The sequence below is a fragment of the Chelon labrosus genome (genome assembly GCF_963514085.1).
Source record: "Chelon labrosus genome assembly, chromosome: 14".
Classification (NCBI taxonomy): domain Eukaryota; kingdom Metazoa; phylum Chordata; class Actinopteri; order Mugiliformes; family Mugilidae; genus Chelon; species Chelon labrosus.
The window spans coordinates 17,316,102-17,339,279 of record NC_140347.1 but is presented as its reverse complement, the minus strand read 5'-3'; the positions used below and the strand labels follow the sequence as shown (position 1 = coordinate 17,339,279).

Here is a 23,178-nt window from a genome sequence, read left to right as displayed (position 1 = left end):
AGATGTACGGGGCTAATTTCGTCCCCAGGTAAAACTACTCCCATGCGAGTTCTTAACCCCAAACTTTCCATCCAGCCCTGAAAGAAATTTCTCTCTAGTTATTTAATATTCATGTATTTTTGTAACAATCATTATCTGCTATTTCCTCTAACGTCAAAACTAAGTTTGCGATCAGGTAAAGTCCCACTAAGCTGAAATATTAGTTCTCAACTGGCTAAATTTATGGAAAAACAACTGGCTTTGGACGTCAAACCCAAACCGCTGTACTATTGTGCAAATACAAAGTTATTTTTTTGTTATTTTCTTTTTAAATTTTATTTATCATTACCATGCATATGTTTTGAATTAATCACATCTCCTGGCTCCTTCCCTGATCTGTTTCCTTTTGTTTGTTGCCATGCAAATACTGGAAACAACGTTTTGTTTAAATGCTTGGAGCAAAAGCTCATACTTTTTTTTTTTTTGTAACACGTCAGTGCTGTTTCCACATTTAAAGACACATGAACACGCCAAAGTTGGGAAAAACCCTTCCCAACTCGGGGTGCGTGACCATCCGAGAACAAGTACGTGTGTTATAACCCTACATACTGTGTAACATAAATGGTTCTGCTTTGAGGTATAGGTGTCACAAATGAGTACCATCCCCTCATCCGTGCTCTTACCTGGACCTCCCACTCCATCAGGTATTGACATGTTCTTTTTCTTGGCCTGGCTCAGTGGGCAGCAGGTCGTGGATACTGGAAGAGCAGAGCTGCCCACACACTGGATATTTATAAGACCACAAATCACTGAAACCACAGGAATTTGCTCTTTCATTTCTACTGCCAAACCTCCTGCCATGAGGATCACACAGCAGCACCACAGCCCAGCAATCCCCACTGTACTACACTCTCCTTCTCCTCTCTCTCTTTTTCCCTCTCTCGCTCCTCATTCGTTCTCCTTTTTTTTTAACCATTCATTCTTTTATATGGCTTCTCTGTCTTGTTCCCCTGCCTTCATGCCTCTACCTACGTCTCTGCCGTCACTTTTCTCTGTCCTGCATGAGTCACAGGTCTGTGGTTGACTGACTCACAGGTGTTTGAGATCAGCACAAGTGCTTTTAGAGCCCGACTGTAACGCACCGAGTGATGTTTTGTAGTGATGGAGAAGAATAAGAATTAAAGGTCACATTTTATTTTAATCATTTGTTCTGCCTGCTCGCAGCCACTTTAGCCGCTCCTCGCTGAAATACAGCGCATGATTCATTTGTCATCTACAGTAATGCGGGCAAATATAGCCACGCTGCTCCGTCAGTTAACGTGTCAGTCAAAAATGGAGTTCAGAGATTGACAACGTGCTAGTAAGAGTTTCAGTAAAAACTTATTCTCATAACATATTTCATAATCTATGAATGGAAACTAACTTTAACCAAATGGTGCTATTCTTCTCAACAGTTAAGATTCATGCTGATTGTAATTGGACACTCAGCTCCAGTATTTATCTTGAAAAAGTTGCCTCATACCCATTTGGAACACAACGTTCAAGGAAACCTAGTTGTCAGTCTACAGTATGCATGCATAAACAAATATGCAAATAGCCTGGAATGCAACATTGCCATGCTAGCATCTGCTCTACGGAGTCTTTTATCGTCTTTGTTCTCATCTGAAACAAATATAAAGATCCAGCGACTCCCAGGCACTGACCACCAAGCATCAGAAGCATCTTCTTCGGCATACTTTCCAGCAGGAACCACCATGAGTGTAAACAAAGAAATGAATCAACGTTTCCGTTGGCGTCATCGCCATAACTGGTTATGTCACTATGTTAATGCGGCCATAAATAAGCGTGATGCTAATCGAACTGCTCTGACGCTGTGTTTGAAGAACTTGTGGTTGTAGTTTCGTGGCCAATAGAAATACAAACAAAAAAAAAAAAGAGCTGCAGATGGGGGAAAAGCAACTTGCTCATCTAATCACAAGTGAAACATATGGAGGTTTTAGAGCTCACTTGGACTCGCTGCAATTAGTATCGAGTGCACTTTATACTTGATTGTGAAGCCTTGAATGCAAAGACTTATCATTTTAAGCATCCTTTTAATACCCATGGACAAATGCTACTTTTTTAAGTGTGACACATATGTTGAAGGAAACCCAACATGGTAAACATGTCAATTAACCCTTCATGGGGTAAGGAACCATATTAGTTGCGTCCCTGTGCCTCTCAGTGAGGTTTAGAAGCATGTGGTTTTCACTCAGCCAGTCAGAGAAGATCAAGGGAACATTCCCGGGTCAAATCAGGGTCAAATGTGGTCTGCCAAGGTCCACCTCTGCATGAACGCTGAGCATAACTCCTTTATTAGGTACCGCGAAGAAGTGTCCTAATGTTGTCTAGTGTGATAATGTGTATGTTGACAAGTGAATGAATCAGCACTTATGTTGTAATAGTCTAAATACAAATACCACCACTTAAAGGTAAGGAACCATATATGGTAACTTCATTAATCTTGATTGACTCCATGAAACTTGAAAAAGTCTTCTTATGCCCTATAATAATACTGAATTCCCAGGTATGTCAATGAGTGCCCTATATAGGGTTAACAGGTGCTGCCATTTTTATTCCATTGTGAGAGTCTAATTTAAAATGTGCAAGCGATTACATGAAAATGGACACAAAGTTTGACCACAACAGCTACAGCAGCCATTGTTAACATGTTTGCTTGACTTAATCCCTGCACACACACACTACCTGCGTCTTGTTTCTGTCTGTAAGAGCTCAGCACATATGCTGTGACGGTAATGCAGGCAACCTTTGGCATTCATTTGTCAGCACTTTACTGTACAGGTCTGTGTATTCACTCTAAGGGACTATCAACCAGGAAAAAAATAAGTCTTCCTCTGTCTGTCACAATCAAGGAAAGGTGGGAAATGAGGTGTCAACAATTGACGGTTAGTATAATTGAACACCACATGTCTCGGGTGAGGACAGGGAGCCTCTGAGGTATGTTTAGAAATATGTGGGTGACATAGGTATTGCCTGTTAGACAAAGCGATTAATCCCGGTGTCAACATGTATACTGATGCATGTCAGCAGGGGAGTGTGTGGGATGAGGGCTCCAACTTCCTTGCTACTTTTGTCAACCGGCAATTATCACCTGTGAGAGGATCTGTGATTGACCTAATTTGGTCATGACGAGACAGGTGACCCACGTGTGAACACAGAGCTCACTGTTGCCTTTTTTTATCAGCCGTTTCAGACTATATTTGGTTCCACAGTCTAAGGTTGTTTGTCATGCATTCTTTTCTAGCAAGCAACCTCTTCTCCCACACAGTCGTCCCTTTCTCAGCCATATTTTCCTTTCCTCTCACTCTTGGGTTTTCCTGTGCTTTGGGCCGGAGATTTAGAGCAGCCGTTTCCCCTCATCCTCCCCGTCCCTCCTTGTTCTTCATGGCTGCTCAGCTGAGTTCCTGACATTCCAGAGAGGGCATGAATCTTCAGATGGCCATTCCAGGGACTTAGTAAAGAGGAAAAAGGGATCAGGAAAGGGAAGGGTAGAGCAGGGAAAACAATAAGGGAAAGGCAGCAAATATACGTTACCTGCAGATTCAGTTGTGATTAAATGTATGACTCTGTTAGAGTTACACTACACATCACACAAACCAAAGATTATTGTAGTAAAAGGATAAAGACTAGGTATGCGTCCTTATGCGCACTACTCAAATACACATCTAATTTTTTACACATACACATCTAACAGGCATAACATTATGACCACCTTCTTAATATTGTGTAGGTCTCCCTTGTGCCTCTAAAACAGTTGTGACTCTTCAGAGAATGGACATGGGCCTTCTGAGGGTGTCCTGTGGTGTCTGGCAACAGTTAGTGGGGACCTTTGGGTCCTATAGGTTGAGGGGAGGGGCCTCTGTGGATCATCCCACAGATACTTGATCAGTTTGGGATCTAGTGAATTTGGAGGCCAGGTCAACATCTTGTGCTGTTCTTCATGTTTTTTTGAGTTGTTCCTAAAGCATTTTTAGTGTGTGTGTCTGTGTCTGGCAGCATCCTGCTGGGGATGGCTGCTGCCATCAAGGAGTATCATTGTTATAGGGGTGCCTGGTCTGGTCTAGGTGGGTGGTACGTGTCTAAGTAACATCCACATGAATGAATGCCAGGTCCAAAAGTTTCCCAGCAGAACACTGAATTGTCTCAAGATGTTATTCATTTCTCCTAAATAAACACTGTTCTATTACAGAACATGCCAGCAGCGTTTTTTTTGTTTTTGTTTTGAGCCTTAATGACATGAATACTTGAAGCTTTAGCTGTGACATTTAGAGTTGATTTACTTGTCGATAATAAAAGACTGAATGGAAGCCACAGAATCTATTATTAAATTCTTGGCCAATACTGTAACAAATGATTTGTTAACGATCGGCTCTTCTCTTCTATTTTTTTCTCCTCCCATTTTTAATTCTCTCCCTTCTCTCTTTTATTTTCTCTTCCTCTTCATCTCCCTTGCAGTGTGGCAGTCACTCGTTCCAAAGACGTGCCCTCTTTTGGCCCCCCTATCCCAGAGGGTGTGACCTTCCCCAAGTCATCTGTGTTCCGGGACTTCCTTCTGGCCAAGGTCATCAATGCAGAAAACGCCGCACACAAATCGCACAAGTTCCGGGCCATGGCCACCAGAACGCGCCAGGAGTACTTGCGTGACCTGGCCGAGCGCCACACCACCAGCACGCCGATCGACCCCTCTGGAAAGTTCCCCTTCATCTCACTGGCCCACAAGAAGAAGGAGAAGAGTCGACCGTATGGGGGGGCAGAGCTGCGCAGCCTCGGGGCGGTGACCTGGTCGGTCCATGCTGAGGATCATGGGAACGGAGGGGAGCTGGAGGCCCTTCTGGCCGTTTCCAATGACTTTCTCATCCTGTTGGACCAGGAGGCCAAGGCTGTGGTGTTCAACTGTGCCACTAAGGACGTGATTGGGTGGACACTTAGCAGCCCGGCGTCTTTGAAGATTTTCTATGAGCGGGGAGAGAGTGTCTCTCTGAGGAGTATCAGTAATAATACAGAAGATTTCAAAGAGGTGGTCAAACGTCTCGAGGTAAGAAGACACACTCACCAGTGTATTACCTGTCTCTGGTGGTTTATCAAACTTAGATGATGATAAATTAAACGAAGGCCCTGTTCAGACCTTGCATTAGGATCCGATCTGGGCTATCTGATCGCGAGTGACCTGCTTTAGGTACGTGTGTTCAGACCTGGCATTAACATGAGTTTTCAAATGCGTCTCAAGATCCAAGATCAGTTTTGTACTCTATATGTAAATAAACTCCAACATCATCTGTGGCGCAGTAAATTATTTTAACAGCTGATGTCTCTAATGAATCTCTTAGTTATTATTTATTCATTTCCGCCCTGACGTTAGTTAGACCTGCACAAAACTCAGATTAGAACTCGGTCCCTGGACGTTGGCATACTATTCTCTGGTAATAAATGTAATAAAGACGCCGGTGATTATTGAGAAAATACTACATGGCTCTGCATACATCAGCATGACCGCATCAATAATTAACACAGAATCACACTTATATTACTCATATTAAACACTTTGATTTGTAAATTCTTATTTAGATTTGTCTCTTTTTAGTTAACAGCTACAAAGAATATTTTAATAGGCTCTCATTACTAATGAACGGACATCATTTAAAATAGCGGTCGTGTGTCTTTTTCTGAATGAATGAGACAAAACTCAGAATAGAGGAGCACCCTTGTTGAGTATATCTGGTCTTTAATGCGACTCATGGCGTTCACACTACCAGAGAAATGTAGACACATGCGACCCAGACCACCCCCAAATCTGGTCAGAGATCGGGTCTCTCAAATGCGATCATCTCATTGCCCCATGGAGGTGTCTTAAGGCCCTTAATATATCCTGTAATACATTTTGAAAATAAGTTATTTGCTGGATTTTCTTAACTACATCTGTCATTGACATTTGTCGGTCTTCTGCCTCTTGTTGTTAAAGCTGTTGGCATGGCAACGACACATTCAAAAAAAATCTAATTAGGCAAGTCGGTTCCAAAATCATCCTGCAAAATCAAATCAAACTACCGTGTAATGGTTTTGAAGACTCTGGGTGAGACCAGGGTGACAAATAACTCATTCACATAAAGACTCGACTCGACTCGTACCAAGACACCAGATCAATGGAAAATTCAGTTGCCTGCCGCTGATCCACGTACCTGGCTCACTCAACAGTCACTCCCACCGTTCAGCGTTGGCTGTCAGTCTGCCAGAATGACAGTATTTTTGTGTCTACATGCCAGAGCTGCCGTCTCATTACTGGTCTCGGCTTATTGAGGGAGTTTCAGAAACACCTCTGGACCGCATACTCCTAATGGCTCATACACCTACACATGCAGTGAAGTGATGCTCGTTCGTCCTTAGCTGTTTCCATGGAAACTGGTTGGGGAGGGAAAAAAAAAAAAAAAAAAGGTGTTTTCTTATGTAATCACCAGTGCTTTAGAATGCATTCATCTCGTCAGCCTTTCCCTACCTTCAAACAGGGATGGTTTTTATCTCGTGCTTATGTAACCTGCATTGATTTCACCGTCTTTGAGTTTGCGTGCATGCATTAAAAAAAAAAAAAAAACACGTTATTTGGCTCGGCGCTCAGAGGTTGATCGCACGTTGCAGCATCTTATGCATCTGTTTTAATCTTCAATCATTTGGACGACTTCAGCGCCAGAGTGAGGAAGGAAGTGACCCTGGGCTCACTCTCCTTGTCCCTCTTTCCTCTTCTTTCTTCTTGTTTGCTATTTATCATTCCTTTTTTTTTTTCCTCTTCTCCTCATGGTCTCTTTCTCTCCCACGCACATTCGGAAACATCAGAGAGCTCCATAACAATTCTCATCAGGTGCTTCCGCTATAAGTCTGCAGCATGATTTATTCACACTGTCCTGTGAAGTTTGACTTCTATAGAGCTTCTGCTAACACCGCGTTCAGACGGAGAAATGCAAGACGCCCTGAAGCCGCCAGGCATTTCAGTACAGTGAAAAAAAAAGAGAGAGGAGAGGGGTGGGTTGCGACTGAACACAATGAAAAGTTATCCGTGAATGAGGTTTGCTTTTATCGGATCCTTTGTCAACTCCGGTTGCTCTGTTGCAGGTTGATAGGTGACCCAGGTTGTTTCCCGCTTTAAAGGAGTATCTATTTTCACTGTTTTCCACCCCAGTCTGTGTGAAACAGACCGCTTTATAGCGCCGCCTGAATGCTAAGCGTCACATCCTTACATGAAGAAACAGAAAGATTCAAAAGATCTTCTTCTAAAGCGACTCGTCTTGTGTCTCAAGTGTCAAACCGGCTTTCATTTCCGTCGTCTCTCGAGTGTTCGTGATTGCAAGCGCGCACACATCTAGTGACGCGTGTGCTACTTATTCTGAGGCACTAATTCATCTTTATCTGCGAATCTCTTCTTTAAATTAGGGGGAAGCACGTGTACATACACTATATTACCAAAAGTATTCGCTCACCTGCCTTTACTCATTCTATGAACTGAAGTGCCATCCCATTCCTAACTCATAGAATTCAATATGATGTCGGTCCACCTTTTGCAGCTATTACAGCTTCAACTCTTCTGGGAAGACTGTCCACAAGGTTGAGGAGAGTGTTTATAGGAATTTTTGACCATTCTTCCAAAAGCGCATTGGTGAGGTCACACACTGATGTTGGTCGAGAAGGCCTGGCTCTCAGTCTCCGCTCTAATTCATCCCAAAGGTGTTCTATCGGGTTCAGGTCAGGACTCTGTGCAGGCCAGTCAAGTTCATCCACACCAGACTCTGTCATCCACGTCTTTATGGACCTTGCTTTGTGCACTGGTGCACAGTCATGTTGGAAGAGGAAGGGGCCCGCTCCAAACTGTTCCCACAAGGTTGGGAGCATGGAATTGTCCAAAATGTTTTGGTATCCTGAAGCATTCAATGTTCCTTTCACTGGAACTAAGGGGCCAAGCCCAGCTCCTGAAAAACAACCCCATACCATAATTCCTCCTCCACCAAATTTCACAGTTGACACAATGCAATCTGAAATGTACCGTTCTCCTGGCAACCTCCAAACCCAGACTCGTCCATCAGATTGCCAGATGGAAAAGCGTGATTCATCACTCCAGAGAACGCGTCTCCACTGCTCTAGAGGCCAGTGGCGGCGTGCTTTACACCATTGCATCCGACGCCTTGCATTGCACTTGGTGATGTGTGGCTTGGCTGCAGCTGCTCGGCCATGGAAACCCATTCCATGAAGCTCTCTGCGTACTGTACTTGGGCTAATCTGAAGGTCACATGAAGTTTGTAGCTCTGTAGCAATTGACTGTGCAGAAAGTCGGCGACCTCTTTGCACTATGCGCTTCAGCATCCGCTGACCCCTCTCCGTCACTTTACGTGGCCTACCACTTCGTGGCTGAGTTGCTGTTTTTCCCAAACGCTTCCATTTTGTTATAATAGAGCTGACAGTTGACTGTGGAATATTTAGGAGCGAGGAAATTTCACGACTGGATTTGTTGCACAAGTGGCATCCTATGACAGTTCCACGCTGGAATTCACTGAGCTCCTGAGAGCGGCCCATTCTTTCACAAATGTCTTGTTTCACAGTCTGCATGCCTGAGTGCTTGAATTTATACACCTGGGGCCAGGCCAAGTGATTAGAACACCTGATTCTGATCATTTGAATGGGTGAGCGAATACTTTTGGTAATATAGTGTATATGGTGAATGCACATGACCCTGTATCCTGTTAAGGCTTTCCAAATAGTAACCGATTCTGCCCATGAAATAGACCGGGCCTTGTTCCTCCAGTCAACGTCTCTCACTGCTTTATTCATCTCTCTTTCTCCTCTCCTCTCTCCACGTGTTTAGTCCCTCACTAAGGGCTGCGAGACTTCAGAGATGACGCTTCGTCGGAACGGCCTGGGGCAGCTCGGCTTTCATGTGAACTACGAAGGCATCGTGGCTGAGGTACAGCAACTGTCTATACACAGCTCATCTAAAACACGTGCATTTACATAGCGTGTCTGGTTAAGATTAGACCCTATTCTGCAGCGTTTAATTATTTACTCATGAAATACACTGGAGAAAGAGATTAGATGTTTTTTTAAACATCTTGTTAGTGCTGCATAACAGATTTGTACACTCGTTTCCTATCGACTCTCTTGAGGTGTCAATATACCCTTTGTTTTAATTTAATCTGTCTTTCCGCTCAGTCGCTAAATAGTGCTCACAGGCATCCAGGAATGGCTGCAACTCATTTCAGACGTGATCTAATCATGGGGCATAAATAAATTAATGCCATAACTTTACCACTATTGTCTCTGTCATGCATGTCGGTGCATATGCTTCGTCTTTTCAGTAATGTCAAAAGTTTATTTCTCATTTAGTTTCTCTTTTATTTCTTATTTTGTCAGAGAGCAAACAACCACGAGATAAAATGTGTTGAAGCTACTGGATGTTGCCATTTAAATGTTCTTCAAACACTGGATAAATACTATGAAACCGTGTTATTTGTAAGGTGGAGCCGTACGGCTACGCCTGGCAGGCAGGACTGCGGCAGGGAAGCCGCTTGGTGGAAATCTGCAAAGTTGCCGTGGCAACTCTGACCCATGAGCAGATGATTGACCTCCTGCGGACCTCGGTGACAGTGCGTGTTGTTATCATCCCGCCACATGATGATGCCAGTCCTCGCAGGTAGGTGGGGAAGGGAAATTATGTTAGGACTGAATTATTATTTAATTATTAATTTGGTTATGCAGAGAAACAAATAATATTACTGTTATTTTATACTTTGGATGTTTAAAATATCATGAATACATCCGAGCTCTCATTGACTGAACCTTGAACCTCTTCCTTCTCTCTCTTCAGGGGCTGTTCGGAGCTCTATCGGGCGCCCGTGTCAGAATACAAGGGCAGCAGCAGTGACAGCGGCTCCTTCGAGTACAAATTCCCCTTCCGCAGCAACAACAACAAATGGCAGAGGACATCGAGCAGCCCTCAGCAGTCACTGACAGCCTCGCCGCAGCCCCACACGCCCAACCGCGCCATCAGCCTGGGCAGCTCGGTGGGAAAGACCCTGTCAGCTGAGAGGCTGGAGAGGGGTGCTGTCATCCCGCGCAGCGTCAGCAGTGACGGCCGACCTCTAGACACCAAGAGGTCAGAGCGCGTTGGCTTTTTTTTTTTTTTTTTTTTTTTAATATGGAATGTTGGAATACTGTTTCTATCAGAGGGAGGGGAGGGTGGGAAACATTTCCTAAAGAGAGTGCGCTCTGGAAAATATTTTATTCCGAACGCCAGAGCTCTGAGCAGCTGCTGAACAGATCATCCAGCCTTTTGGTATTTCTGATTTTTTTTTTTTTCAGGTTGAACAATCATTATTTGCTGCTTTTGTTTCATATTTAACCGTGGTGCAGATTATTAAAAGCCAGTGGGTCAACAAAGAATGCTTTTATCGTCATTGCATGTCAACATGCAACGAAATTACAAAGCAGATTCAACAGAGCCAGTGGTCATGTAGCTGATTTTCAAACAGATGCTTTTTAAGTATTCATGACTTTTTTTTTTTTTTATCCCGACCGCGTGGGAAATGATTCCACAAAGCAGCAATCAATAGAATCTCCTCTGAACACATAACATTAAGCTTCTCTGATGCTCTGACGCTGATGCATATAAATTCATACTGTTTTTCGGTGGCTTGTTTGTTTGTACACCAGGATGTCTCCGGGCAGCGAGAGCTACAGCCTGGCCTCCTCCCTGGCTTTAGGTCGCTCCCCTCACAACCGCAGCTCCCCCAGCAACTTGTCATGTTCCAGCGATGCCTCCGGAAGCTCTGCTCACTGGAGGCAGAAGTCCATGCCTGAGCAGTAAGCAGTTTTCTTTTTTCTTTTTCTAATGATGTATCACATGAAAACAGCAAAATGAATAAATCCAGTCAGTATCGCTTTGACGCTGCTCAGAATCACTGACTTTTTCATCTTACGTTAATATTATTAGAAGGAAAGAGAACCCATGATCAGATTCATATCAGTTTTTATCTTTAAAAGGCATAAAACCTATCTAGCACTAAGAAAGAGCAGCAAGTTGATAATCCATGTTCAATTATATATTTATATTTACCAAGCTGATTGGATTTCAACACAGTAAGTTCATTTACATGACTTTAATTTAAAATTTCTTGCAATAAAGCAAAAGTTGACTTTAAATATAATCATTTCACAGTTGTAACAGTATATGGCATTAGTGTAGGAGATTAGTGAGAGGTGCTAGCATTGGTGTCTTTGTCTGTGGACACAACTTCTTATTTTACCTCCGCCCACCATAGCCACAGGGAAAATGTATTATGTTTCAAACTCTCATTTGTAGCTTTGGTTTTTTAATTAAAGTCAACACTCACTTTTAACCGAATTAAAAGATTTAAAAAGTATCCGCCTGACTTTGTGTGCGTGTGTGCATTCACTAGGTTTGGAGGAAGCCGCCATTCTCCGATGTCCACAGAGAGACGAGAGGTGAGCGGAGAGGGCGGGTCCAGCGGAAAATCCACTCCTAACTGGTCGAGAATGGAAGAAGGGGGCGGAGCAGAACGAGGGTCAACGGGTATGAATATCTTGTTGATAGTGGCATTGACACCAGTCGGCCACAACATTATGACCACTGACAGGAGAAGTAAATACCTTCGACTATCTTGAGACAATTCAGTGTTCTGCTGGGAAACTTTTGGACCTGGTATTCATTCATGTGGATGTTACTTAGACATGTAGCAACCACCTAGACCAGATCAGGCACCCCCACCCCATAGCAATGACACTCCTTGATGGCAGCAGCCATCCCCAGCAGGATGCAGCCTGACACAGGCACACACACAAAAACAGTTTAGGAACAACTCAAAAAAACATGAAGAACAGCACAAGGTGTTGACCTGGCCTCCAAATTCACTAGATCCCAAACTGATCAAGTGTCTGTGGGATGATCTACAGAGGCCCCTCCCCTCAACCCATAGGACCCAAAGGCACCCACTAACAACATCCTGTTGCCAGACACCACAGGACACCCTCAGAAGGCCCATGTCCATTCTCTGATGAGTCACAACTGTTTTGGAGGCACAAGGGAGACCTACACAATATTAGGAAAGTGGTCATAATGTTGTGCCTGATTGGTGTGTATAGTACACCTGGCAACACCTGGACAGGTAGATTTTAGTTTTATATTTTATAACCTAACTATGTATGCAAAGTATGTGTTTTTCTTTATGCAAATAAAGGGAGGGCAGTTGACTTTTCAGAAGCAAGGAAGCGCAGGAAAGAAATCATCCATATTTATCTGTGTTGCCAAATCCTTTGAAATGACAGGTATTTCCAAGCGTGTGTGAATGGTGCTTGTGTGTGTGCGCAGTTTTTTCACAGCAGTTTTTTTCCCCCCAGTGCTGACTCTTGACAGCAGCCACGCTGCCTCGTACAGCACTTCCCTTCCACTTCTCCCCCCCCCCCTCCTTCCACCTCCTTCTCCTCTGCAAGCTGTGAATAATATTGCCTTCACAGAAAAAAAGGTCTTAATGTCTGTGCAAACAAAAAAAAGAAAGGTGGAAACATAATGAGACAAACAGAGAAAGGAGAGGGAGAATTAGTGAATAGGGGGAAAAGGAGGTGTTCAAATGGTGCTCCTGCTTACAGTGAATGACTTTTTTCTTTGTCGCTTTCCTTTCTATTCTATGAGGTTTAATAAAGAAATTCCTTTCTTTCCTGTCAAAACAAGTGGCCAACCTAGTCATTGTGTGCCTTTCCTTCCCTTCCTCCCTCCCTCCCTCCCTCCAGCTTGTTCCTCATTCTCCACTGCTACTTATGTTTGCTTCTCATTCATCTTTTTATTCTCTTGTACATTCCCTTTCATTTAATTGCAAGCATTCTCCCGTGCTCTGTTTTTAGGAGCTTTCTTCTTTATTCAAGTTCACCCTCTGGAAAACCACAGAGGCCGCATTTTCCTCCACCGCTTCCCTGATTCCCAGCAGGATGTCGCCTCGGTCGGTTGTTGACCAGCCCCAGCTTCAGCCTCAACCTGTTCCTGAGCCCTCGGCCTTTCATTTTCGCGGTTGTTTATAGCGTTTATGTCCTTATTGGTCAGGGTGGAACAATGCAGACTGGGCCAGCTCAGCCGAAGTCAGCCAAGAGTCCGGCCCTGCGCCGTCAACTCTGCTGCCTCTGTGGTTTAGGGTTCTGTCCTTTCCTCTTGACCCGCTAGTCTCCCACAAGGATGATGTGGCCGCGCTCTGTCCAGAATTGACATAAGTCAGACTGAGGGCAATTTTTGCCTGTACTTTCTGTTACACACAAATTACAGAGTAATTACATCTTTAATTATTGCAGGAAACTCTGTGCTTTTCTTTTTGTTTTTAGCTCAACACAACCTACTAGCTGTACAACAACAACAACTGCTAAGAAACTTACGGTTCTCAGATATGTCAAAACATATACTGCATTATCACAGGAAGTCAAACAAGCAGGCATGCACACGTGCAACCGTCTCTAATTAGCGGTGAGAAACCCCGTGGGCTGTAGCGCACAAAAAAAACAACTATGCAGAGTAATGAATAATCTAAGAGAGATGAATCTTCATTTCTCGATTTACCCCAGCAGATGTTATGATGCCTCCCTTAGAGCCCTCTCATGGTGTTATGGTCATTAGCTGCACGCTCTGCATGTCTTGTTGCATAACATCCAGAATTACACAATAGCCCCATTTAGACCCGGAGTTTTTTTTTTTTTTTTTTTTTTTGCTTCAGGACACATAACGCACATCCACTCACGCGGCACAGCTTGGCCAGAACAAACAAAGCCAGCGGGGAACGTCTGGGGACAAATCTCTGTTTGACGCGCGACGCTTTTGATGACAAGTGATCAGGGTTTTCCGTTCTCGGACATGGCAGGGGCAAGAGTGAAAGCAGCGTCAGTGTTGTCAGCCTCCTGGATGCCTGATTGCTGCAGTGGCAAAAAGGCACATAAATGAGCAGAGAGAAGGAGAACAAGTTCTCTGTTGAATCATCAACAAATCATCTGGTTGTGCTGCAGGGTTTGCGCATGAATTTGTCACCAACCCCAGCTGAGTGTAATACTCTATTTATTGCAGAGGCTCCAGTCTCCAAATCGGGCCAGGGATACTCAGGAGCTCCCCGCATCCAGAGGCAGGAGCAAGTCATCCATCTGTCCCCAAAGAAGGGCAGCCAGGTCAGACTTTACTCCTGAAATATTGGGTTTAAATACTTTATATGGTTCTTCTGGACTGCTGAATCTATTTTATTATGGCATAATGATGATTTAAAGCATCATTATGTTGTTTTACAATCATTTAAATGTGTCAAGAGATTAGATTTTGTTTGCTTAGTAATTTCTGCCTTTGTCTGTTTGCTCTGGCAGTCGGATGGCCCTTACTCCGGTCACTCCAGCAGTAACACCCTGTCCAGCACGGCTTCCAGCGGGGGCCACAGCGACAGCGACAAATGGTACGAAATGGGGGCCGGTGGAGGATCCAGCGGCGACCAGGGTGACCCAGAACCCAATGGCCTGGGAGGAGGGGGCTACCTCCAGGGTGCCTCGGCCGACAGCGGCATCGACACCAGCTCTTACGGCGCCTCTCACCACGCCCACCCCCACTCCCACCACGGCAGCACCACCTCGCTGCTGGCTCCGAGCGGGAGCAGAGACAGCCGGGAGCGGTCGTCATCTCCGTGGCACAGTCCGACCGAGGGAGGCCGCAGGATGCTGGAGAGATCGCCCGCCGCTGCGGAGTCTCCCGGGCCTCCTGGAGAAAGGAGCCTGGATTCGACGGGTCGAAGCCCACCTACTCACCTCCTGGTTAGAGACAGCAGTACCTACAGTCTGAGTGAAGCTGGATCACACTCAAGGTCTGTGTTTGTATATATGTGTGTGTCTTGAAGCTAAATTTATGCTTTAAAATAATAGTTCCAGTCTTCACCTGAGGAGATCCAAAATAAATCTTCGGGGTTATGATACGATTAACGAGTTAAGACAGATGACAAAAACATTTTAGATATGTGTATTATTTTTCTCAAGAGCATTGCTTCTTGGAAAAAGCTTTTCACATCCCAACAAAACTAATCCGACAGGGGGTTGAACTGCTCTCAGCTCATAAACACGAGTGACCCGCAGTGATTTCAGCGCCCTCAACAAAATGCAGAATGCCTGGGAAACCTATACCGAGCCAAATTCTTAGTAAAACCACGTCCTACTCATCTTAAAGAGCTGTTTACACTAAAAGAAACATGATCTTACCCCGAGCTGAGGTAACCAGCATCTGGAGCAGATGGCAAACACTATCAGAGTACCGAGTTTCAAATAATTAAATGTGGCTGTGTACATTTAATTACTTAGTGTAGCATTTCTCCTTTTGCATTTACCAGGCCAATCGCATATACCAAGTATAAACATTTAAAGAGAATCAAATTATCTCTCAAACGTTTCATCTGAAAGCTTTAACTAATTACAGCTTTAATATTAAATTTGACCTCATGCATTTTTGTAATTTGTCATCTCAGTGTTTCCCTTGACCTCCACAGCGTGTTTCCAATTCTCATTACTCAAGCCAATATTTCTTTCGCCCGCGAAGAACGCACACCCGACCGCCCCCTCCGACCCCCTCCCCTCTCTCCGCTCGGCTTTTCTGGAAACCGAGCGTAACTCCCCTCTTATCTTTCCATGTTAGGCCTCAGGAAATGTGCAACACGTGTCCCAACGTTTTTTTCAACGCTGAACTGGCGTGTAGCGCCGAGGGGGCCGCTCTTCCTGTTTGAGTAAAGTCTTAATTCACCGCTTCAGATGGAGTTACAGTTCACGACCTGGGCATCATCTGTCCAGCATTTATGTTCTGTCACAGTGGTGGAGCGGAAATAAGATTGCCAGGACTGCAGTTGACGCTTAAATGAAATAATAATTGAACATGTGTACGTCCTCTCTGGGAACTCCTTGATGAATTAATGTTACATGATTAAGCTTTTTATTAATAGATTTTTTAAGGGCTTAAAAGATTTAGATCCTCTTCTCTAAATAATACAGACATCCGGTTGAGTATTAAAAAAAAAAAAATCCTGTCCTTGCGTTAAGATGGATTCTAAAACCTCGGATTATGACGTAACTTCTCTCTGCTCCTGTTTCTTCACTTTGACTCTCAGTGCTCGGCACTCGGGCCACAGCTCTCCCAGAGAGGAATCATCCTCTTCGGCCACGTCCCCTTCATCTCAGTCTTCAGTGTCCCCCGGGCCCAAGAGCTTCTATCCCCGCCAGGGAGCTCAGTCCAAGTACCTGATTGGCTGGAGGAAGCCCGGCTCTACTATAAATTCTGTCGACTTTGGAGACACTCGCAAGTAAGGACAGATGGAGCAAACAAAGTGGAACATTCCCTTTTCATTTCTAGAGTTGCAGACACAGGAAAAGGAAGTCTACCACAATACAGCATAATGCAATTTATTCACAATGAATGAATTGCCCCTCATCAGTACATTTTGTGACGGTTAATGTTGCTGTCATGTATTTGTATTGGGATGAATTGAACTGATTTATCTCAAAGCTGCCATATGAGACTGCATCTTACTTATCCATCCACTTTTGTTTGCTCTTAATATTGTAGTAGTCGTAGTAATAATACACTGTCTAGCCAAAAAAAAAAGTCTCCACCAAATAAAAAAAGGTCACACACTCTAATATTTCGTTGGACCTCCTTTAGCTTTGATTACAGTACGCATTCGCTGTGGCATTGTTTCGATAAGCTTCTGCAATGTCACCAGATTTATTTCCATCCAGTGTTGCATTAATTTTTCACCAAGATCTGACCACTGCACAAAGCCTTCTCCAGCACATCCCAAAGATTCTCAATGGGGTTAAGGTCTGGACTCTGTGGTGGACAATCCATGTGTGAACATGATGTCTCATGCTCCCTGAACCACTCTTTTACAATTTGAGCCCCATGAATCCTGGCGTTGTCATCTTGGAATATGCCCGTGCCATCAGGGAAGAAAAAATCCATTGATGGAATAACCTGGTCATTCAGTATATTCAGGTAGTCAGCTGACCTCATTCTTTGGACACATAATGTTGCTGAACCTAGACCTGAGCAACTGCAGCAACCCCAGATCATAGCACTGCCCCCACAGACTTGTACAGTAGACACTAGGCATGATGGGTGCATCACTTCATCTGCCTCTCTTCTTACCCTGATGCCCCCATCACTCTGGAACAGGGTAAATCTGGACTCATCAGACCACATGACCCTCTTCCATGTTCCAGAGTCCAATCTTTATGCTCCCTAGCAAACTGAAGCCTTTTTTTCCAGTTAGCTTCACTGATTAGTGGTTTTCTTAAGGCTACACAGCTGTTCAGTCCCAATCCCTTGAGTTCCCTTCACGTTGTACGCGTGGAAATGCTCTTACTGTCACTATTAAACATGAGTTCTACTATTATTTTTCTTTGATTTGATTTCACCAAATGTTTAAGTGATCACAGATTACGATCAATCAGGATTTTTTTCCGACCACATTTCTTCCTCAAAGACGTTGGTTCTCCACTATCCTGCCAGTTTTTAATAATGCGTTGGACAGTTCTTAACTCAATTTTAGTAGTTTCTACAATCTCCTTAGATGTTTTCTCTGCTTGATGCATGCCAGTGGTTTGACCCTTCTCAAACAGACTTTTTAACATCTTTTCCACGACCACAGGATGTGTCTTTCGACATGGTTGTTTAAGAAATGAGAAGCTACTCATTGCATCATTTGGGGTTAACTAACTTGTTGCCAGCTGAAAGATAATCACCCATGCAGTAATCATCCAATAGGAGGCTTGTACGTATTTGCTTAGTTAAATTCTGGCGACTGTTTTTTTTGGCCAGGCAGTGTATATATACAGCTTGATTCCCCTTTGTGGCTGTAGAGAGTATTACACATTTCTTAATTATTAGAACATATTGACAATGCACAGTGTACTAAATATGTCTGTGTGTGTTTTAGGAAATCTCCAGGAGAAGGTGGAGTAGATCTGATTCCAACCCCGGCTGCCAGGCCATCACTGAGAGACATGCACTCACCACAGCCTCATGCAAAATCTACTATTGAGGAAGATGTGAAGAGGCACGGTACTCCCGACAGTCCTCCTCCGCCACGCAAACACAAGGAAAAGGTAATTTAATGCATGCGTGCTAGGCAGATTTCTACAGCAAATCTTTCTGGTGAGTGGAGTAGTACTACAGTAGTCTCTTTCCAAGAAATGAAATCTAATCCAAACCTAAAACTAGATACTGAAGCTCCTGGTCTCTTCACAGGTGTTACATCAAATAATGTATAGTATTAAATGTCAACTTTAAACTAACACCTGCTCACCGCTTTGATCCTTTATCCCCGGCACAGCATGGCCAGAAAACACCGCCCAGCCAGCCTCTGAACCGCCGCCGCTCTCTCCATCGCACCCTGTCAGATGAGAGCATTTATCGCGGCCAGCGCCTTCCTACCCTCAGTGACTCGGTGACTGAACCGGCACTCGCGGCAGATGTTCTCTTTAGCTGCTCCACTCTTCCACGGTCGCCCACCACCCGGGGCGTGCCCCTCAGGCGGCCTTCCTATAAGCTGGGCGTCAAACTCCATGGTGAGGAGGAGGAGGAGGAGGGGGGACTGGCTCTGTGGGTGTATTACACAAATATTTCACTGCTGGTTCCCACTCACTTCACATTGTTTCCTAGCAATGTAATGTGCTAAATGAAAATTGATTAAGCAAATCTCATAAACACACATCTGGTTATAGTTAAGTTTGTTTAGCGTGATGCACCTTGTCATATTTTCTGCACAGTTGTGGAACTATTAAAAAGAGTTTTGCAGAACAAGCATGCTGATCCATTCATAGCAAGTTCTGTGGTTTACTTTTTTTATTAAATTATAAATGTAATGCACTCGAAGCCAATGTGAAAGATCCTGTTTAGTAGAAGTTATAGATGTGTATGTGCTGCCCCCTTCTGATTGGACGTGCATAATGTTCAAAGATGTAGAACCATGTTTTAGTTTTACATTCTGTTCCTTCCACAACTTTTCCACAAGGAGACCTCTCAGCGTCCGACACGTCACTGGTGGATTTGGTGGAGCGTCATCGTGGGCCTCTCCCTCAGGAGCTGATGCCCCTCCCGTCTGCAGATAGAGACAGCCCCCTAGAGTGGACACACCTGGTGGATGTGGCCAGCACCTTTGAGAACGACAGAAACACACACTATGGTATAGTTCAGCTACTCTTACTATTAACCAAATGAGCACACATGTTCCTGTAGGTGCATGTTGTCAGCATATCTTTTCATTTCTCTTTTCCTTTCAGTCCAGAGAAGTTACGTGTTTGGGGATTCAAACCACCGGAGCAGCGGTGCCTCCAGTCCCCAGCAGCCCCACATAGAGCTGCAGCCTGCTCCACTGTCACGGCCCTCGTCAAGGTCTTTTTATTTTACATTTGATATACACTGCACCATCTATTGAGACCTGGAGTTGAATACGATTACAGACATTATAGCCTCGCAGTGAAGGTCAGAATAATCACACAGGAAATATGCAGGAGACGCAGATGGCTTCGGCACTTCAGCTCAATCTGTTTCTCGACACGTCCGGATTGTATCTAAATTGATTTTAGAAAGTCCGGACGGTGAAAAAACACAAAACAAAACATGACATCCCATTTTTGCAAAGTGTAAACTGGACAACATGGAGCACTATATCATCAGCTAGCACTGATGCTTTTGCACTGGCAACGTGATGAAGCCTGGACACGCCAATCTAATCTGATCATTTTCAAATAATGTTCTCTCCTAAAGATTTAAAAAACAAATCTCATTTGCCTGTCAGTGTGAACAGTGTCTGTTACTTTCCTTTTTGAAGGATACCTCAGTACACACAAATCACTGTGTCGCTCCAGACCTTTGCTGAGTGTATATATTTAGTACAATATATAAATCATCCTTGGGTTCACGGTAGATTAGATTTATCTTAGCTCAGTATTGATGTTATTGAGCATAGCAAGTACCAGTTAAACAGAATGCAGGTTAGCATTGAATTAAAGAGTGGCAAGTGTGTGCGGAAGGATAAAGAATGAGCGTCTGTTTTCTTTTAATGAAAACTATCATATGGATGTCGACCACAAGACTCACTCGAGTTTTCGTTTAATTAATACTGGTAGTCGCCATTATGTCACATCCTTTTCAATAGCATCAACTAACTAAGATAGAACTTATCCAAAAAACTGACACTTGAACATGCATCAACATTATATTAACTATTTAAAATGACAGAAACCGTCCTTGAAAAAAAAATTATTTGACGTGTATTTTAGTGTTTTAGTTCGTCCCAAGTCCCATCCACTAACATGGAGGAGGTGGAGCTTATGACCTATACTGCAGCCAGACACCAGGGGGAGCTCTACTTGCTTTGGCTTAACTTTTGAGGAGCAGTTCAGCCGTCCATCTTTATACAGTTTATGGCGATTGCGCATAAAAGTGATGTGCAGTATTGTGAAGAAAAATTTGTTTTTGGGAAAATAGACTGTTTTCACTGCAGACATGTTGACATGTCACAGAATCGGGGTGTACCCTAAGTGGAATTAAGCCATCATTAATATACCTGTACCTAATCTGTATGCATTTATTATCCTGCTCATGGCATATGTCTCTTATCTCTCCACAGTGAGGGCCACATAGGGCTGGAGAGGAAGGTGACTAAACTAGAGGCCATGGTGAAGATGCTCCAGGAAGACTTGAAGAAGGTGAGACAGAGCACGAACACATATATGCACAATCCCAGTTGATTTGCATGCACTGTGTGAACACTTGCCTTCATGTACGGTACGCCACCTCTACTCTACCCTGCTGCAGGTTTATTTTCTGGCTCATTTTTTATTTTTTTTGTTCAAGTGCCGGCAGGGATGAAAAATGAAAGGCTTCGGTTGATTTGCATACAGTGGAACAGGGAGCAAGGGGGCGTGTAAATAAATATTTCGTCTGCAACAGGAAATATACAGTCAGCAGCTGAGCACTGCCATTGTTGTTTTAGTTCCCACTCCACTGCTCTCCGTTGACTGCTGTCTCAGATTTTACTGCAATCACTTAAACTTTAAGGATTAAATCATCTGGAAAAAAGAGGTTTTCTTAAAGTATTTTACTGGAACAGCTTTGTTTAGTTTGTATTTGCATTTGTACGTTTGTAAATGTAGATGCATGGTTTGTTTTAAATGTGTAATGTTATGCAGCTTTATTGAAAGCCTACCAATGCTACGATGCAAAAACGCGCAGTTGATTGGCAGAAGATTAGTCCACAACAAGTTTTAAGAAGGAATTTCTGAATAATATGTTAATAAATTCTATATATATATGGATGAAGACATCACTTTAGCTTCTGAGGAAGCTGTCATGCAAATTTCCTCGCCGTTTTCTGACATTTTCTAGTTCAGATTATTATTATTCTGTGAAGAAAGCGGTCGCGTGCTTGCATTTCTTCCGGTACTTCCTCACAGAGCTGCAGACAAACATTCCTCTTGGCGATCACGTACAGTAGATCTGTCGCCTCGTTCTCAGCCGTGGAATCCTAATAGGTCCCCTGCTGCTGTTCTTGTGAAGCGTTGAGCTCCTTTGAGCTGCTGGCTGCTGACTTTCCGGCCTACCTAATGAGTCTGACCTCTTATAGCAGTGAAAGTTTTCATCCCCAGGATTACTGTAGTTTGATGTGGTTGGTAAAATTCCTGAGGAACTTTCAGCTCTCTGCATTTTAATAGTAGAACATTATGACCTCCTTCAATCACTCTCAGGCCAGCAGCAATCAAGAGCAGATGGCCGACAGCACAAATCATCTCACTCCTTGTTTATTGTTTCTTTCTTTCTTTAGCTTGCTAGCCTCAACATTTGTGTTTTTGTTCTAAACTCAGGATTTTAATGTGTTTTCCCTTCAACACTGACTCCTTAAAGGCTGTTTTTTATTTAGTAGTCTGACCTAAACCTTCCTCCCTCCTCTCACAAGGAGCGGGAGGAGAAAGTGCGTCTTCAGGCCCAGATCAAGAGGCTCTGGGAGGACAACCAGAGGCTGCAGGAGGAGTCCCAGACCTCCGCCGCCAAGCTCAAGAAGTTCACCGAGTGGGTGTTCAACACCATCGACATGAACTGACTCCCACCCGCACACTTCGACTCTCTCACACACACACACACGCACACACACTCTTCACAGTAACATCAGCACACAAAGCCTGGACGGAGAGAGGGGGGGGTCGACGTAAATGACGTAAAACTGTAAATGTTGGACTCAATTAGCCTGATGCTAAAAAAAACCATCCTATACATCAGTAGGTAATATTGTCGAGCAGTGTCCACCCTCTGTTTAACCAACTTCTAAAGATGAAACTCAACAACGATGGGTGTCATTCATCAAATAATAAAACCTCTTCTCTCCTATGGGACCTGTTAATCTTTCTCTTATGACAGATTCTTTTTTTCCTTAAATTGCCAACAAGGAGGAAGCTGTTCTCCTCTTTCTGAAGACTTTGCCTCTTGCACTTATCCCAGAGGTGAATGTGATGTTACTTCCTTCCTTCCTGCCATCTTTGCTCAGTGGACGTGCTTCTCTTTTTGGGACATTTGGCTTTTTTTTTTTTTTTTTTTTCTTCTCCGAAAAGAGACTTCAATTTCTTCAATTTTCGGTGCCAAATCAAACCTGCCACAGCCGACGGATCACAGCCACATCCAACGCAGCGTTAGAGAGGTACGCACCACCAAGCTCGCATAATAAATCTGAAGCCACAAAAACCGCATCACGTTCTTCACAAGTAAATGGGATAAAGGAATTTCTGCATCCGTGTTTCCTCTCCTGGAACCACTTCACTGACAAAACACAGACGAGTCGATCTGCCTCTGCTCGGGAGGGAATCCTGGATTATTTGTACAGTTTTTTTTTTTTTTCCCCTCCTCTGTCTCCTCTCCTCAGATTTGGATTACAACATCCTTTCTGTCTCTACAGCACAAACCAACACCCGACAGAGGAGCTAAGGTTAAAAGCCATCGGCAAGCAGTGCCACAAAACACGACTGATCCTTGTGCTTTGGTTTATCCGAAATTTTACGTGTCTTATAAAAGCAATAGGAAGAACTCCTGTGTTTCTCTCTCTCTCT

General features: G+C 43.9%; 1 protein-coding gene across 1 annotated transcript in view; it reads left to right on the top strand.

Moving 5' to 3' along the window:
- Positions 1-22,596, top strand: part of sipa1l1 (signal-induced proliferation-associated 1 like 1) — a 51,410-nt gene extending 28,814 nt beyond the window's left edge. The window contains exons 11-25 of the mRNA XM_084560405.1: positions 4,495-5,074; positions 8,882-8,980; positions 9,531-9,706; positions 9,881-10,168; positions 10,726-10,875; positions 11,472-11,605; positions 14,129-14,226; positions 14,416-14,903; positions 16,188-16,379; positions 18,015-18,183; positions 18,411-18,645; positions 19,092-19,262; positions 19,360-19,471; positions 20,712-20,790; positions 22,038-22,596. Coding sequence (XP_084416531.1) covers positions 4,495-5,074; positions 8,882-8,980; positions 9,531-9,706; positions 9,881-10,168; positions 10,726-10,875; positions 11,472-11,605; positions 14,129-14,226; positions 14,416-14,903; positions 16,188-16,379; positions 18,015-18,183; positions 18,411-18,645; positions 19,092-19,262; positions 19,360-19,471; positions 20,712-20,790; positions 22,038-22,181 — 3,115 coding nt within the window. The 3' untranslated portion in view covers positions 22,182-22,596. The remainder of the gene's footprint in view (positions 1-4,494; positions 5,075-8,881; positions 8,981-9,530; positions 9,707-9,880; positions 10,169-10,725; positions 10,876-11,471; positions 11,606-14,128; positions 14,227-14,415; positions 14,904-16,187; positions 16,380-18,014; positions 18,184-18,410; positions 18,646-19,091; positions 19,263-19,359; positions 19,472-20,711; positions 20,791-22,037) is intronic.
- Positions 22,597-23,178: the final 582 nt, after the last annotated feature.